This window comes from Ceratosolen solmsi, unplaced genomic scaffold (assembly GCF_000503995.2).
Source record: "Ceratosolen solmsi marchali unplaced genomic scaffold, CerSol_1.0 scaffold14, whole genome shotgun sequence".
Classification (NCBI taxonomy): domain Eukaryota; kingdom Metazoa; phylum Arthropoda; class Insecta; order Hymenoptera; family Agaonidae; genus Ceratosolen; species Ceratosolen solmsi.
In genome coordinates, this window is record NW_011948420.1 from 2822288 (window position 1) to 2840427 (window position 18140).

At 26.0% G+C, this 18140-nt stretch overlaps 1 protein-coding gene across 1 annotated transcript in view; it reads left to right on the plus strand.

Annotated features, from left to right (window-relative positions):
- Positions 1–16225, plus strand: part of LOC105361145 (hemicentin-1) — a 196240-nt gene extending 180015 nt beyond the window's left edge. The window contains exons 13-14 of the mRNA XM_011498252.1: positions 12647–12880; positions 15827–16225. Coding sequence (XP_011496554.1) covers positions 12647–12880; positions 15827–16149 — 557 coding nt within the window. The 3' untranslated portion in view covers positions 16150–16225. The remainder of the gene's footprint in view (positions 1–12646; positions 12881–15826) is intronic.
- The last annotated feature ends 1915 nt before the right edge of the window (positions 16226–18140 follow it).

Genomic DNA, 18140 nt, shown 5'->3' on the forward strand with positions numbered 1-18140 from the left:
CGACGCTCATTATTGATCATGCACACCAACAGAACGAAGAGACGATCCAGAAGATTTAAGCGCACTCACTCCTAGTCATATCCTCACAGGAGGTCCACTAGTGGCTCTCCCTGAACCATCGCTCGAAGAAATACCCATGCCCAGACTATCTCGATGGCAATACATACAACAACGTGTCCAACAGTTTTGGTCTCTCTGGTCAGCTCACTACCTACAACAACAACAATCAATATCTAAATGGCATCACCCACGGAATGATATCATGGAAGGGTCATTGGTACCCATTATCGATGAACGCTTATCATCCAGAAAGTGGCCACTTGCTCAAGTAATCAAATTGCATCCCGGTAGTGACGGACTGACGAGAGTAGTTACACTCAAAACTGCTACTACCACCATGGTGAGGCCAGTTCATAAGCTTGTCGTACTTCCAATTCGTGAACGACAAATTTCATCATCAACAAATTGATGATGGCGGGCGGAATGTTCGGAATTGAAGCAATTAAAGGCGGAATTCAAAAGTGGGAGAGGTGTAAACACCTGGACATTTACGTATAAACACAATTCAGCGAAGTCGCGAAATTTCCCTACGCTAAATACTCGAATATTATTAGACTCTAATTCCGAATAGCAATGCCAATGAACTCTCAAGGCTAGATTCTAGTGACGTCACGATAATGATCGGCATAGCAACAGGTGCGCTGCCGGCGTCGCAAGCTCCTACGTGAATATTTGAGAGCAGCCCTTGACGCACTACACACTGTACTTTTAACATTTAGTCAGTTACCACACATCTGGCTCTCAGTATTGTTCTCTACGATAAATTCAGTTTAGTACTCAGTGTAATTCTATATTTAGTATTATTATTGAGTAGTGCATCTTACATCAGTGTCACTAGCACCACCAGCGAACTACAATTCAAATCTCAAACAATCAAGAGCTCAAGAAAGAAGTCACACCACTACTACAGAATAATTCTCAATCTCAATAGTAGTAACTAACAACGCTACAATATTATAATTCATAAGCAGAATAAACTAATAATCGAACTCATATATATTACATTATACTTTTCACCCCTTCTATTGGTGCCTTCTGTTTTTCTAAATCGCTATCGCGAGAGATTAATCAAATAAACTATTGAATTAGCAGTTTGAGCCATAAATTAAAACGTTAAAAATCGAACACAAGTATATATACAGATACTTGTAAATTATATTTTCAATACAATCATATCTAAAGAACATTATTATATTTCAATAATCTAATGTACTTCGAACTGCTCTTTTTTTTAAACATAAAAATATTATTTTTTTTAATATATCGTTTTTAATCGAAATTATCTATAGAAACAAAATGATATAAATGGAATAAAAATTACTAAGTGCCATGTTTTTATAAAATTTGATAAAATAAAAAGTAACTGAAAATAATAAAAACTAATGAGTTTACCAATTATTTATAATTAAAAATTAGGAATAAAACAAAAAAAAGAGAGAAGACTGGACGTAGATGTAAATACATATAAAGGTAAAAGGTAGTGAGTTTATCAATACATAAATTAAGAGAAAGGTGGAGATAATGACGGGGAAATAAATCGCAAGCAGAAATAAAGGCAAGATGAGAATCGCGATATAATACAAGTATGATACATACAAGTCACTAAAAATTAAAACTCGCCGAGTTTTATGGTTGATACCATAGCAGCTTGCAGGAACCCAAATAATTTGGGTAATGGTACCCGCAGAAATTTGAATTAAAAGAAAAGACGACCTATTAAACTCCGTTGTAGTGTCTATAGTTTTCTCTCTCTTCCTCTCTCTTTTTCTCTCTCTCTTTCCCACTGTTTCATTCATACTTGTGCTAGTTCCATATTGGTTTGAGAGATTAAGCGCTAGCTGATAACGTACTATTAAGAGACAATTGCAAAGCCATGGTTGAAATATGAGTTTGATGATAATTGCAATAGCCAAGTGAAGGAAGCTCCTAAAAATATAAAGGATATAGGGATGGTGGAACCTACATATTTGCTACTCAATCTATTCTGTATTATAGGATAGATTACCCTGCAATTATCACCAAAAAGTTAGGCCAACAATGGAATAGATTAAATAAGAGTAGAATTTTAATAAATATCAAATTCATAATTTGCATTTACAAAAAATCGATGATATGATGCGGTTGATTTTGTCTCTCCAATATCGACAGTAGGATTTTCCCAGTAGCAGATCCGATCATGATAACGAATCTGTCCTGACACGATTCCAATAATTTTCTTATCTATGCATTCTATAACTCTTTTTTCTTCTCCTCAAGAGTAGTATTTTATTCAGATGCTTAAATTCAATAATTAATAAACATTTTTAATAAAATATAATTAAATCATAAGAAAGAATGAATATATATTTAATAGGAAGATAAATTCAAAATTCAAAATTGTTGATCAATTAATCAAAAATGTTCGACCTATATTGTACTTAGGATTCAGTTATTTTAATCACATGGTAATTATAGTATATGTACTTTATCTCAAGTCCTTGTTGGATGAAATCAAAGTTTCATGATAAATGATGTATATTTCATTCTGTTTGCTGCTCTGAAAATAGTTTATAATAAATACAACTAAAATATAGAATGATTCAAAGATGAATATATTACTTTTTTTTTAATTAAAATTAATATTCAATTATTTAATGTTATATATATATGTCATAAAATATGGGTATATATATATGTCATAAAATAATTTATGTACTTTTCTCTAACAATATACAACTATTATTTGACTTCACCCTAATTTTTTATTTTTTATTTTATTAATTTCTTATTTATTAATAAAACTTTTAATGTAAGTAAGCCTTCAAATAATCTATGTTTTTTATATATATATATATAAAGATTATATATAAAAATAATATATATAAAAATTATATATATATATATATATATATATATATATATGTATATATTTAAAAATTATTGATTTTCTTTCCATTAAAATAAAGTATCAAATTTAAAATTGTAATTTAGTTTTTAAAAGAGGTGCTTTATTAATTTATATAATAAATTTTTGACTGATAATAAAATACCCTTAAATTTATAAAAATGTTACATGTATTATATATTATGTATATTACATAAATATATTCAAAAGTTGTACTTTAGAATATGAATAGGAATATGCTGCATAATATAATATATATCTTGTTAAATTATGTGTCTCTTTATTATAATAGTATTATTAATATATTATAATATACCTGTTCTTAATACTGTATTTAACCTTTTTTCTACCACAAATAAAGTACTTGAAGATGTTTTTAAAACAAACTATTTTATATTTCAAATTAGCAGATTATTATAAAATATTGAACTTGTCAAAAAACATAATTTCATTTAATATATATTGGATTATATTATATTATATATTTTTATTCCTTATCTAGAAGCGATCGCTTATAAGACAATATGGTAGGTTATTTAATTACTAAATCAAGGAGCTTTTATATATTAGAAGACAATGATATAATATGATACATCATTTATACAAAGTATAATAAAATTGATATATCCATTAACTATGAATAAATATTTTAAATCATGAAATCAAATTCATTAAGTAAAAAATATAATAATAAATATTTAATAATACGTAAATATATACTCTGTGATGTTCGTTATTTCTGAAACATTTGTTTTTACAAAATATAAAATAAATAGACCTCATATCCTGATTAAAACAGTGCACTACTACCTTTTTCCGGTCTAGCTTGTTATTTATGTTCTTTTATCTACTTACCTCTACAGTACAATACTCAAAACAAAAAATTGTAGTAGTAATTGTTCACCGATGTGACTTCAGTAGGTAAGTAGTAAAGGATCTGGCTTTTTACGAAAAGAGAAGGCGCAATGCCATGCTACATAATCAACTCAAGTAATCAACTGAAAGAACTTTCAGAATGGCGATTAAAGCGAAATAACTGAGTAGATGACGACAGACGCTGGGGGGAAGGGGGCAGTGATCAATGGAGTACCTCGGTACGAGTTGCTTGATCAGTAAACTAGGTTTATTTGAGCGGACCTACCAACAAACTCATGCGATTGGCTATTGCTCCGAGTCGAAGCTGTTTGTTGTCGATGCAAGAGCTTGAGTAAAATGAACTGCGCTATAGTGGATGGCAAAGCGATTGCATCGAGTGACGCGGACGGTACCCGAGTTATTTTCTTAATTGAACTTTGTTCGACATTATCCGAAACGATTGATTGGTTTGATAATGTTAACACACAGTTGATACTTGATACGTGAAAACTCAGTATTGTCACTGTTGTTTAAAAAGTAAATTAAATACGTACATATTATAAACATTAAATTAATTATATTATTACTCCGAAAGTGTTTCTTTCTAAATATGTTTAAATATTTCCTAATATCATATTAAATAGTCATTTAAAATAAAATATATGGAAAAATGTTATTCAATACAAATACTTTACTTTTATTTAGTTCTAACTATAGATATAATATTTAACTCTAACTATAATTTCATAATTAATAGTATTAAGTTTTTTATTTATTTAATGTAAATGAAATATTACTTAAAAATTTAATTTGGAAATATAATATAATCGATATATTAATAAAATTTTAACATTAGAAAACTTTAATAACAATTTACAGAAATTTATTTAATTTGATTCCTTACATTACATTACATTCCATTCATTATCTATACATATTAAATAAATACAAATTAAATATTTTCAAGTTTAAAAAGCTTCAAATTATTTTTATTAATAAGCTATGAATCTAAATATAAATCTATGATGATGTGATGATGGGATGAAATGAATAAACTATGAATCTAAAAATACAAATTTTTAATTTATATTAATCTATATTATATATATTAATATATACCTTATCATTTCAATAATAAAATAGGTAAAGTAATTTTATAAATAAAGCTATATTATTTAATTTTTAATATGTATTTGTAATAAGAATTGTAATTATTTAAATTCAATTTATTTTTAATTAATACATTATATTAAAGCCATTCTTGCTATTATAAGTTATGAATTAGTAAGAAAGATGTTTTATAATTTGGTTTTCAAAAAAATCACGACACCATTTTTCAGAATAATTCTCATACACTCGATTGATGATGCAATCATTCACGTAACACAAAAAACGCGTTGAACTTTATTGTAAATTATTTATCAACTGTAGTATAATTAAACTGAAAATATTAAATAACTATTTACAAGAATTTACGTATTTTACAATCTGAGAATTTATTTATGTCAAAATATTATTCGACTAATGAATTAACATTTATTACGGTAATTGTTTTTATAGATGATAAATTATATATATCATTACATATTATATATTATATATTAATATTGAAAAGTTAAAACATTATATAAGGAGTAACTTAATTTTATAAATAATTAATAATTATTTAGTTTTAACTGTTCGAATCCGACTAGAAATTAATCCGCGTAAGCCTAGAGTGGATTTTCAATCGTTCTAAGGTAGGAATTTCTACGATTTTGGAATCTTCTAACTTCTCCGTTCGTCTAAGCTTCATACTCTGTAACTAGTTTCACAAGGTCGATTTAATTGCATTTAAATCTATTCATTGATCTCTAAAAATATGGTTGTATTAAAGGAATTTAGCAATCGTTTACTATTCGTTTAGTATAGTAATCGTTTACTTACATTTTATAAGATTTATAAATAATTTAAGATTTTTTCGAATTCAGTCAAAATTCTAATTAAATCATATATCTTTCAAATACAAAACCAATGCATAAATAATGATTAAATATTTTTTATGAATATTAAAAATGATGTATTGTAGTTATGAATTCTGAAAGAAGTTGTTAATTAAAGTAAATAATATTTAACTATATATTTACAATTGATTTGAATTTTTAAACATAAGCAAAAATGAATCTAAAATAATGTTTTATTGCTTTGAAAATGATAAATAATTACTCTATTATAATTATACTAATCGATATAATATTTATCAATTTGTTATTATCAACATAATATTAATATGTAGTTTACACAGTAGTTAAATTATTTTCAGTTGCTATTTGTAAGATTGTAAGATTAACCATTCTTTAATATAAACAAAGTCAAAATATAATACGATAAACAATGGCGAAATTGCTTATACATAAAATATTATAAATTATATTTCTATTATATAGTAAAATTGTTGATTCACAATTTTAATAAGAATCCTGATTAAAATAAAGAAAATCTTGAAGCGCTAAAGACTTGGAATCTGGTATATTTAATTTAAAGTTCAATTCAGATCTATATAGTTTCAAGTTTAGTCACAGGAGATCGAATGAAACTTCAGTTACAGAAACCTCACTGAATTAGCCAAGATATTTATCTTGGCTTACAATCACGGAGGACCCGAAACACGGCTTCAGAATCTAAAGCAGAGCTCTCTTCTCGCTAGGTCGCTCTTTACATGAAATCTCCGTAGTCCATGCTCTCTGACTCTCTCTTTCTCCCCGCTCTCTCTTTCTCTCTCTTATTTTATTTCTCACGGACACAAATTTCACTTTCTGTTGCTTTCTTTTTCCTTTACTCTATATCGTATTCATTCCGCCCTGGCTTACTTTCCTGTATGCCCAAAGGTACTGTTTTAAATTTTTGTGTAGTTTGTCCGCACGAAAAATCGTCTTTCATTATGCTTAATATTTAATTTCTCACGCAAACTTTATTGCTGCCTTTTCTACAGCTTAGTACATCCAACTATCCTATATTTATCCATAATTCACTCTTTTCATTGTCTATTTTTTGTTAATATTTTTTATTCTGCTAAAGAAAAATTAATTACAATAGTACGTTATTAAAAACAAAATACAGCATTTACTTGCATTAACAATTTTTTGTTAATAAAAAAAGCAAAGATACGTAGTAAAATATGATTTTTAATAAATACAAGAGTAAGCAATTAAAATTACCAATTCTTGCATTAATACTAATTCATTATATTTAAAAAAATTTTTAATTTATAATAATAATTGTTTATTTATAAACAAACATTTAAAATAAGTTTTACTTTTTTTAAAATAAGTATTACTATAAAATAATTATTTTCTAAAAGTTACAATTAAATGATATAAAAATATTCACTCCCCATAAATAATCTCGAATAGACATATTTATCAAGCACCTCAGATGCTTCTATTTGATTAATAACTATTTTTATAAGAAGCAATTTACGATTTGTACGGCTTTTTTATTCAAACTACTCATTATATATTGAGTAAAATAAATATTTAAAATTGTTTATTTTTAAAATACTCGTTTGGGCTCTTGTTCTGAAACTAACATAATTTGATTAAACTTAAATTATAACTTTTCTCAGATATCAACGAATTCAGATGGTACATGATTTATGAAACTCTTTATTTGAAATATATTCAAAATATACAAAATAAAATATTGAAAATTTTATGGTTAACTTATTATATTGTTAATTATTTACAGAAACTATTTGCTATATAAGTATAGTATTTCTTAATTAAATAAATATTTATAAATATATTTTTTTGTTTGTAAAAATATATTTATTATAGTACCGTACATTAAATAATTCGAAAGTACATAACATTATTACTTAATTATTTAACTACTACTTAACACAGTTTTCTGCGATTTTATAATTATATATAAAAAATAAGAATGTAAATTAAAAATTATCATCGTTAAAAGTAATTACTAAAAAACTAGAATATTTTAGTTACATTATAAGTGTATCTTTTACAAATTATTGGCTCATGTCACACACTATACTTAATACGATCTATCATTATACTTCTGTTTCTCCTACTGACTCTTACTGACTAATAGACGAACAGGTTTATAATCTCCATTACATATTTACTACTAGTATATTTTTTAAATAATATAAAATCGCAAAAGAAAGGATAGAAATAATTATTTTGATTAGACATTTTCAACAACTTAATATTTTTCTAGAAAAATAAAAAAATTTTAAACATACGTATATTTCTAAAATTCAATTTTCTTTTATTTTATAGAAACGTAATGTAATATTTTATATTATTACGAACAAATATAAAAATATATCAATATATTTTACTACATACTTCGCTGTAACATTTTTATAGGAGCTCTATAATTAGTCAATTATCATTAATTTGTACAATTTATTGATATTAATATGATTAAAATTAATTTAAATGAATCTTGTTTAGTAAAAATTTTATTATAGACTATGGTTATAAAACTGTATAAAAATGTTGTTGTTATATATAATACTATAATATTTTTTATATATAATATTTATAATACATTATAATATATTATACTATAATATGTGTTATATATAATAATATAATATAATTTTATATCTTATTATAAATTTGAAAAGCAATATAATCAATTTTATTCGAATATAATTTCACAAATGCAGACAGAAGCTCGGAATACTAAAGGAAAGAGCGTTGAGTAAACTGAATGTTAGTTCTGTATTGTTAGATCATGAAAAACGGCAAGTTCACATTCAAACTCGCGTTCACCTTGTGCTACAAGCACCGTAAGACTTGATTACTGCAGCCAGAAGCTATCGCTGATTAAACATCAGTTTTATGGCATTTTATATTCCTTTGCCAAAAAGAGCCTTCTATCTCTCCTCCATCTCCACTACTATTATGGCTGAACCTCTACGCGTACGTCTCTTCACTGCACACAACCGCTTGCGTGAGCTCTTGAAATTATTCGGACAATCAACATACACAAGACCTATATTACACCTAACATTACTCCCGTATAGTTACCGTTTCTGTGGATACATATGATTTTCACAAACGTAAAAAAATATTTCGTTAGAATAGACCTGGTGGCAAAACTCATGGTCGACTCTTGGCTTGGTTTTCATAGTTTAAACTAGCATTAGCATAAGCGAATATAAATACTTATCAGATAGCTTTTTTCGCTCAAAAATACACATGTGAGTCTTGTAGACGAATTGATGAATGTATCAATATACTTATCTCATTGTCTTATGACAAGAAGGATTTCCAAGTATGACAACAATGAAATCCATATGTTTATAGCCTTGTAAAAATTTTTAATTCTTATGAAATTAGTGGTGCATTATTTTCCCCTTTTAATACTTGCCTTTTGTCGTTTGAAAGTGATTAGTCAAAATTACGCCATTCCTCTCTTTCTATTTTTTCGTTAATTGTCTAACACTCCACTCAAGTTATACAAAAAATAAGATGATTTATACCACTTATGCCTCGTATGGATTAATTTACTTCAATGAAAATGTTAGAAAGAAATTTGTAAGATGTTAATAGTTAAGAATGATAGAGGACACGCGTGAAAAAATAGTTTTCAAATTATTCTAATAGAAACATAAAAGCAGTGGATTTTTTACAATTAATTACTTTTCCATATCGACTTAATATAATTTAGCAATAGACGCTATCTTACATCATTTCCACCAGCTAATCTGCCAAAAATGGCATGAATTCAAATGCTTAATCTAGAATTATACAAAAGAAAATTTTCGACCTTTTTCTTCTGTTCTCATTAACTTGTCATATAAATATCTACCAACACTTTGAAAAAATGGTAATACCAGAAAAAAAATTATGCTTAATATCAATGCTGCTTTCATCACTTTAATTAGATTCCCCAGTAAAATAATAATAATATCTATATTTTAATAAATATTAAGTAACTCCGCATATGTAAATTAAAGTATATAATTATTTATAATGTAAATATAAAACATCAAATTATATGTATATATATATATATATATATATATATATAATACATAGCGAAGTTATAGAATTTTGTTTAAATTATATAAGAATTATATGCTCCAAAAGATTTGATATGCATCTTGTTAAGATGATGCTTAAATGATGATCCTTAATTGAATGATGAAAATAATTGATGTAATTATATACATAGGCTTAATCAAAATTATACGTATAATTTTTATAATTTATATTAATTATTTTATTACTATTATATAGGAAAAATGCATACAACAAAAATTTGGACTAATTATAATTATATTTATAGTTTAATAAAATAAAGACCTAATATATTTCACTATTCTTAAATATTAGCTAATAACGTTCACGTATAGAAAGAAACAAGATTCAAGAATAAAAGAATATGTAATAAAAATGACTAAAACAGTGCTTTATTAATTGAAATAATTGCTAATAATAGAATACTACAAACTGCTTTAAGATTTTACACATTTTCCTTTCAGAAACATGAAGAGAGTATCAATATAGGGTACAATTATTTGAATATATATATATATATATATATATATATATATATATGTCAAAACTATATATTTTTCATTCAATACACACTTATTATTTCATACATATTTAATATTGATATATCAAAACGTTATAAAAGAATTAATGGACAAATATTTTCTTCTCTTATCATATGATATAATTCAATATATAAGATTAATATTATTTAAGTAGAACATCATTTTACTGGTATTAAATACTAATATGATATTAAAATTATATGAAGCATTAACAAAGAGCTACGAGGTACATACAAAGCATTTTTTTTAACTAAATTTGCATTTAATCAATACCTATTATTTCACATTTGTTTATTTTATTACATTATATTTCAAAAATATAATAAATAAAGAGCTCCATGTAAATATAATACACACACACATATATATCGAAAATTATTTATTTCTAATATTAGACTTCTATTATTTAAAATTAATCATCTATTATTACAGAGCCAGCAAACTATGACATAAAATCAATTAATTGATTTAATTTTCTTAATTTTTTTAGTTTATATACAAGAGAATATTAAATTGAAAACAAAAATTCAAATATTAATTTTAATAATGATTTTAATATTGATAATTAGAAAATCATTTACATTTTGTATTCTGAATTATATACACTACTTATCATATGAGAGTGTTCGCTGAATATTAATTACGATTGGCTATTTAATTACACGTCATGAGAAATACATTCGAAATTTATTGTTTGATAAAATCATTAAAATTATTAAGTGAATTGTTTCATACACAGACAAAGAATATGTTTACTTGATTAATAGTATATATAATTGATAATATATTTCCAAAGTTTTAATACCTTTTTGAAATTATTTTGTACAATTGAAAGTAAAAAATAGACCAACATAATAAAGTATAAATTGAATCATTTTCAATTTTAATTTATAATTAAATTTTCTCATTTTTTTTTAAATTTATATATATGGTAGTACGAAAATCAAATGATAAAATAATACAAATCGAATTGAATTTTCTGTGGCATTAAAAACTTTGAAATGAAATAAAATATTGGAAAAATTATTTGATTAAACAAGTATTAATATAAAAATGAAGCAAAACTTTTATATTCTTACTAAAATATTTATGATAATATATTTTTGCCACTCACTTATTAACAATTAATGATATAAATACACCTCAACTAAAAACAGTTTTCAATATTTTATTATGAAGAAAAATTACAGGCTTCGTAATTTCTGACAATTTGGAATTTCTAAAACGAAGTATTTAAATAGTTTGTATTAAATAATATTTGATTATTTTGTGACAATTTATTGAATAAGATTTTGATGAAAATCAAATATTTAATTTATTATAAATAAGAACTTCGAAGGTTCTACTCTTTTTTTCATTTTAAATTAATAATATTGAAATCAGTTTGCCTCGATAATCAAATGAAAAGTATTTTGAAAAGATTAAATAGAATAAATGATTTGGTAATCAAGATATAATATTATTGCAATCAACGCCGAGATTTATGTAGTTAATCATTTTCAATTGAAATGCTCTACTGCTTAGTTACATTTCAGTCTACTTTAAATTTAAAAATAAACCTTCATTGATTCTATATTCATTTCTAATTTAATTTAATTTTTTCTCATTTTTAATTACTTCTAATCGATGGATAATTATATTTTAAGAAATGACATTGCGGTGTAAAGATTTCATTCTTCATCTTTCTAAAATCAATTGACTCTGATAAGTAGTATTATATTTATTATTTTAGTGTTTATATGCGTTTATTTTTGGATTATGGGATTTAATTTCTCAAATATAAAATATTAGATATTAAAATATTAAAATTATATTTAAAATTTGCCATCCTATCTTTTATGAAATTTACTTAAACCAATTTTTCTTCAATTTAGTCCAATAAATTTATAATTATTTATGTTAAGAAAGTATATTAAACTTCTGTTTAACTAAAAGATTACAATCAACTTCATGAAATCTATCGAAAGAAGTAATATTTCAAGTAAAAGAAACATAAATTAATTTTAATTAATTTCGAAAGTCGTTATATATAACATCATTTGTATATTTCATAGAAAACTCTGAAAAGACAAGATACAAGAGAAGAGAATCCTTATGCAATAATAAGTGATAGGAGCATGAATATTCACATAATATTCTGAGTGCTGCATAGCGGCATCGATCACTCGGACGTTATGTCGATATAATACGGACGTTGGCCAAGGCTAGGATCAGATCGCCAGTTAAGAGCAAGAATAGCAGATTTAATGGGATAATGATTGTGTTCGCAGGTCACAATGCAGGTATGGGTCTCTCACCACTGATCGGTGTGCTAGCAGGTACTCTAGTCACTCTCGGACTCATCGTGCTAGTGCTGGTCGTGCGGGCGAGGCGCGAGCGCGTGACCTCAAAGCCACGCCACGAAAAGTCAGCGGAACTAAGTGATCTGCCCGTCCAACAATATCCCCTTCAGAATATCGAGCAGACGGTTGAGATCGATCCTGACGTCATTCCCAACAAGTTTGGTAAGTTATTTCAAGTGCGCGTGTTGGTGAGGGGCTGGCGTTGAGCGGCGCTTGGGAAAGAGCCGGAGGAAACGGAGATACTTCCCAATACCGCATACTTGTCAGTTTAAGATTCGCGCTTCACCATCCCATACCTCGCTTTTCTTGCTTCGTCCCTAAGGACGTCATTTTTTTCTACCAGCAGCGTTATTCTCAAAATTGATCAATATCCGACCATCGAGCACTTGACGCCTTCGTCTATTATTTTTATGGATGTTCGAGCAGAGAATAATGATGGCGCTTGACGATTTATAGGCAATCATTCGATTGAATGAGGCGGGTGCTCTAGGAATTTATGATTTTTGATTATGAATAATAACATGATAATTCACTTAACTTTTATATTTTAAAAAAATAATAAACGCATGAAAAAAATCATTTCATATGTTGTACAAAGTATTCGCTCCGATAAATTTTTTTTTTTTAAAGTAATTAAAATTGTTAATTACATTTTTAATGCCAAATTTTGAGATATTAAATTATAAAGAAGCTTCATTAAAATGACTTGTATTCAAAAATTAGAAAATCCTTAAACTTAACTATTGCAATCGCAATTAAATTTATAAATTTATTGAAGAATATTTGTACTAATAAAATTCAAACATCCTATTAAATAATAGCTTATATTCTGAAAATATCATTAACAACAAATACTATGCAATTTTTATTATATATTTAATTAATATAAAACCGTCAAAATTTAATAGGAATTTTGTAAATTTTTATAAAATAATAAAATTCTATCATATAAGCCACTGTATAATTGCCTAATGCTATTATTAATCACTTTAAATACAATAATGTCCATTGTCGATTATTAACCATAATTTTACAATAGTATTACTAAAAAATTATTTGATAATATTTTATTTTGACATAATTAGTGCTTTCCATTAATCGAATGCTAAATACGTAAATAATTTTAGCCGTCATTCTTTTTGCCATTAATATTTATTTTAAGAAGGCATAATAATAGTAATTTTACATCTATTTCACCATTATCTCTACAATTTCTCTGAGCAACATAATTATAATTTATAAGACTCGTGATGTCAATTACTATATCAGTTATTTGTTGTTTGCTCTTGCTATGATGAGCTGTGAACATTGCAATGAGCAATCTAAGTTCTATTCCACTCTTACATTATTTTGCCTTGCCATAACCACTTATGATTGCGCCACAATAATACTTTTGTGAAGTACTACACTCTATACTCCACATAAAGACTATTCAGTTGCTATTCAGTGCCTATTCAGTTAAATATTACGAGATATTCATAATCGACATCTAAGATACTTGCTTGATCAAGACTTCACATTGAAGCTTACGATATGTATTATATTCAATAAGCACAAAGAGTGATGAAGTATACTTTATTATACCCAAAGGTAAAAGTGCTGATTTGGCTCTGCAGCATCATTCCGAACAGCAAGAGAGGAAGGATGCTTCTTTAATATTTATCGCTTATGCGATTATCATGTTATGAGTACCATATAAAAATTTTCATTCTACTCCAATTCTCCCTTTATGAAATCGTTATCTATTGTCCGAATTATTATGCTGAGCAATACCTTTTATAATTATCGAACGATGTCACATTTATATTTTATCCTATATACGCAATAGTTATGATCAAAAAATGGTTCAATGATTTATTGTTCTGATTTATCAAGCGATTGAAAATGGGGTCGAATGATATAAAGCACAGATCTTAAAATATTTTTACATAATACCACATTATATAATGATATTTCTTCTCTTTTTATCCTTTTTAACATTGGAATTGATTTCAACTGTAATAATATGTATTAAAATAAAATTTTTTTAAAAATCTTCTTATATTTTGATGAGAATACTACCTTCAAATTATTTACTATTTCAATTTTTATTTTTATACATCAATTTTAATAAAAAAAAGATAAATATTATTAATACATTAAATCGTTAAGCAATGCAAATATACAACTAATATAATACATTTAATTGCAATAAAATTATTTTTTTTAATATTTATTAAATGATAAATTAATTTAAATTAATTTTAATATTTAAATATATTTTAATAGAATTCGAAATAAACACTAATATTAGTTTTTCGGTTTTACTTTGAAATAAACTTGTTTTTTAATAGAATGTTAAACATACTTTATAATTAATGCTTTTAATACTTACTCAGAATTTAATACTTATTTAAAATACTTATAAAAAACAAAATTCTACATTTTTTAAATAATTCTTTTTGAAACTCTTATACTTCGATACTCTTATTCTTGGTTTTGTTATTATATATTTTATTTTTCTTATTATGCGTATGCATGAAACCACCAGAATAACTCTGTACAGAAGACAATAATTGGTAGTTTCCTTACGTATTTTTACTTTCATTCATATTTTATGAGCTGTATCTCGAGAGAAAAACGTGCGCAATTCTTACGATAAGCTAAAAAGATAGCAAATTATATGCTAAACAAGCGTCGTCCCTGTGTGTGACCTAAGATAACTTAAATTCAAAAGATTACCGTATGAATAAATTTCGAATTTTTAAGAATCAATACAAGTCTGTAATGACATTTCCACTATAATTAAAATATTCGTTTTTCTAAATAGTTCCTGGACAAAAAGAATGTATTAATAATAAGTTGGAAAAATATTTTTACTGTAAAAATACTTGGGATACATCCAGAACAAATAATCTTTATTTTTGATCTAATTAATATATATAAGATAACTTCTTCAGCAACTGAAATGATAAATGAAACAGAAAAGTATAGTACAAAGTCACTTATCATCGTTTGATTCCACCCACAGTAATGAACATAACTTCTTGAGTATAAATCTCTCGAACCATATGAAACGGATATTCATGTAAAAAGATGCTTAAAACTAACATTATTTTCTTTTCTCAGAAGGAAATTTAATAGAGGTGAGTCCCCCAAGTTATCCAGGTGGATACCTGCCGAGTCAGTGGGTAACACCCGGGCCGACGCCAAGCATCGACGAGCTCTGCCACAAGTTCGCGGGCCGGCCAACGGAGCTGAGGCTGTCGACGACGAGGGGCTGTGCCACGGGTTTGAACCTTGCCGGAATCCAGGGCCACCCAGTAGCCGTGACGAACTCGGGGGTCGTTGTCGGCGGAGGGCCATGCGTTGTTGTCGCGGGTGAATGTCTGGATGGGGAGGCGATAAAACGCCGATTGATGGCTAACAGACTACCAGAGAGCTGCGTTTAAAGTCCAGTTACGCGAGTGAATATTCCTTACATATACTTTGAAAATTTATGTTTTTTAATATACAAAAGACGATGAAATTGAGACTCAATTAAAAATTCAAGATGCGATACCCGTGTTCTTATATAAATATATGATAATGTGTATAAAATTGAAAGACAGTGGTTGTGTTTTCTCTCATTTTTGTTCTTCGTTCCGATTGAACTAGTCTCGGCTACGACTGACGAGTAAAGAAAAAAATGTTCCGAGAAAATTCCGTACACCCAAGGTGTTAAATGCCGATACTTAAGGATGAATAGTAAGCACCTGCCTTGTCTTACTTGTATGTATACACGTACTATAAAATTTGCGTGTAACAACGGAATGAGAATACTGACAAGTTTGTGTATGAGAAATATCAAGGAGCCGCTTTCATATAGAGAGCATGGGAATACTATGATTACAAATACTGGCATGTCGATACTTTGATACTTTGAAAAATAAGAGTGTATCGGCATGATTACTTTTTTATTGTTACGTTAAAGCCATACTGTAGTATCTCTTATAGTATCCAAGTATCAACTGTTGCTGGCCTTACAAATTATAAAGATTAGACGTAATACATTTTCCAAATATATTTTTTAAATCAAGCTAATATTTAAAATATTTTAAATTGATGATCTATTTAGCTCATTTCATTACAATAATTAAAGTAATAAAAATAAAAAATTTTGACACTATAATACTTTTGTAAGTATATGGAATTGCCAAGTAACACATCTATACTTTTTTTCTTAATATTACAGTTAAAATTCAATTTCTTTAATTCATTTTTTTTCAGAAAACGGATTACTTTATTCATAGCAAAAGTTATCATCACAATATAATGAACTTAATAATTAAATAATTAAAATCAATATTTTTATCTTTAAATTTTTAAAAATTGTTTATAGTTATTGCAGCTCTAATATTATTAATTATTTTATTAATTACTTTAATATATAAGAATCTGTAAAGTAGTTAAAGTTTCAATTAAACCTATATAGTAAAAATTATGAATTTTTAAATTAACTGTTTTGTTTAATATTATAGATTTATTCCTTAAATTATATTTCATTTATCATTAAATGTACCTTATACAATTAGTACAAATAAATTTTACTTATAATACAGTTAAATGTTTTTAATAAAAGGTATTATACACAACTTTTTAATTTACATCAAAAATCTTACATAGATACTTTTTCGTTTATTTCATAGAATTACGAATTCCTAATATTAAAATAATCCAGAAATATCTATGAAGCTTATTAAATCAGTTTTTAAGAAATATAAAATTTGACTGCCATATTTATGCAATTTTATTTTACTCAATAATGTTTCTATTAAAAATCCATTCAAAATCATTTAAAAAATCCTCCTATAAAATATATATGTAAAATATCTTCAATTCACAATTTTTGCTGCAGTATTTTATTTTAAAAATCTAACAGATCGTAGTAAATACACACGTATTAATATGCAAATAATAACCAGTTGAAATTTCTTTAAATTTGCGATTTTACTCATATAAAACTTTATTATTTTATATTTCTTTATTCATATTTTTTAAATTTAATTAATCATAAACCATAAATAGTGTATTTACTTGGAAAGCAAAACCACTCACTCACATTTGTTGTTTACTAGAAAAAATTAGTTTTGAAATTGTTTCGTTTATGAACGCATATCTTACGTACAATAGTTTTAAATAATGAATCGATTAATTATATAAAAATCCATAACCAATGAATTACATAAGAATAACTGTAGTAAACTTCTATATAATATACACACACATACACATAGAGCCACATGACTCAATCATACATTTTTTTATTAAACAAAATATAACTAAATTTATTTCTTATATAATAGAATAAAAAATAATACCCCATTATGAATATTCAATATTATTCATTGATTATCAAACTTGTAATTTTAACTTATCCAACATTATGTGCTCGGAATGTTTG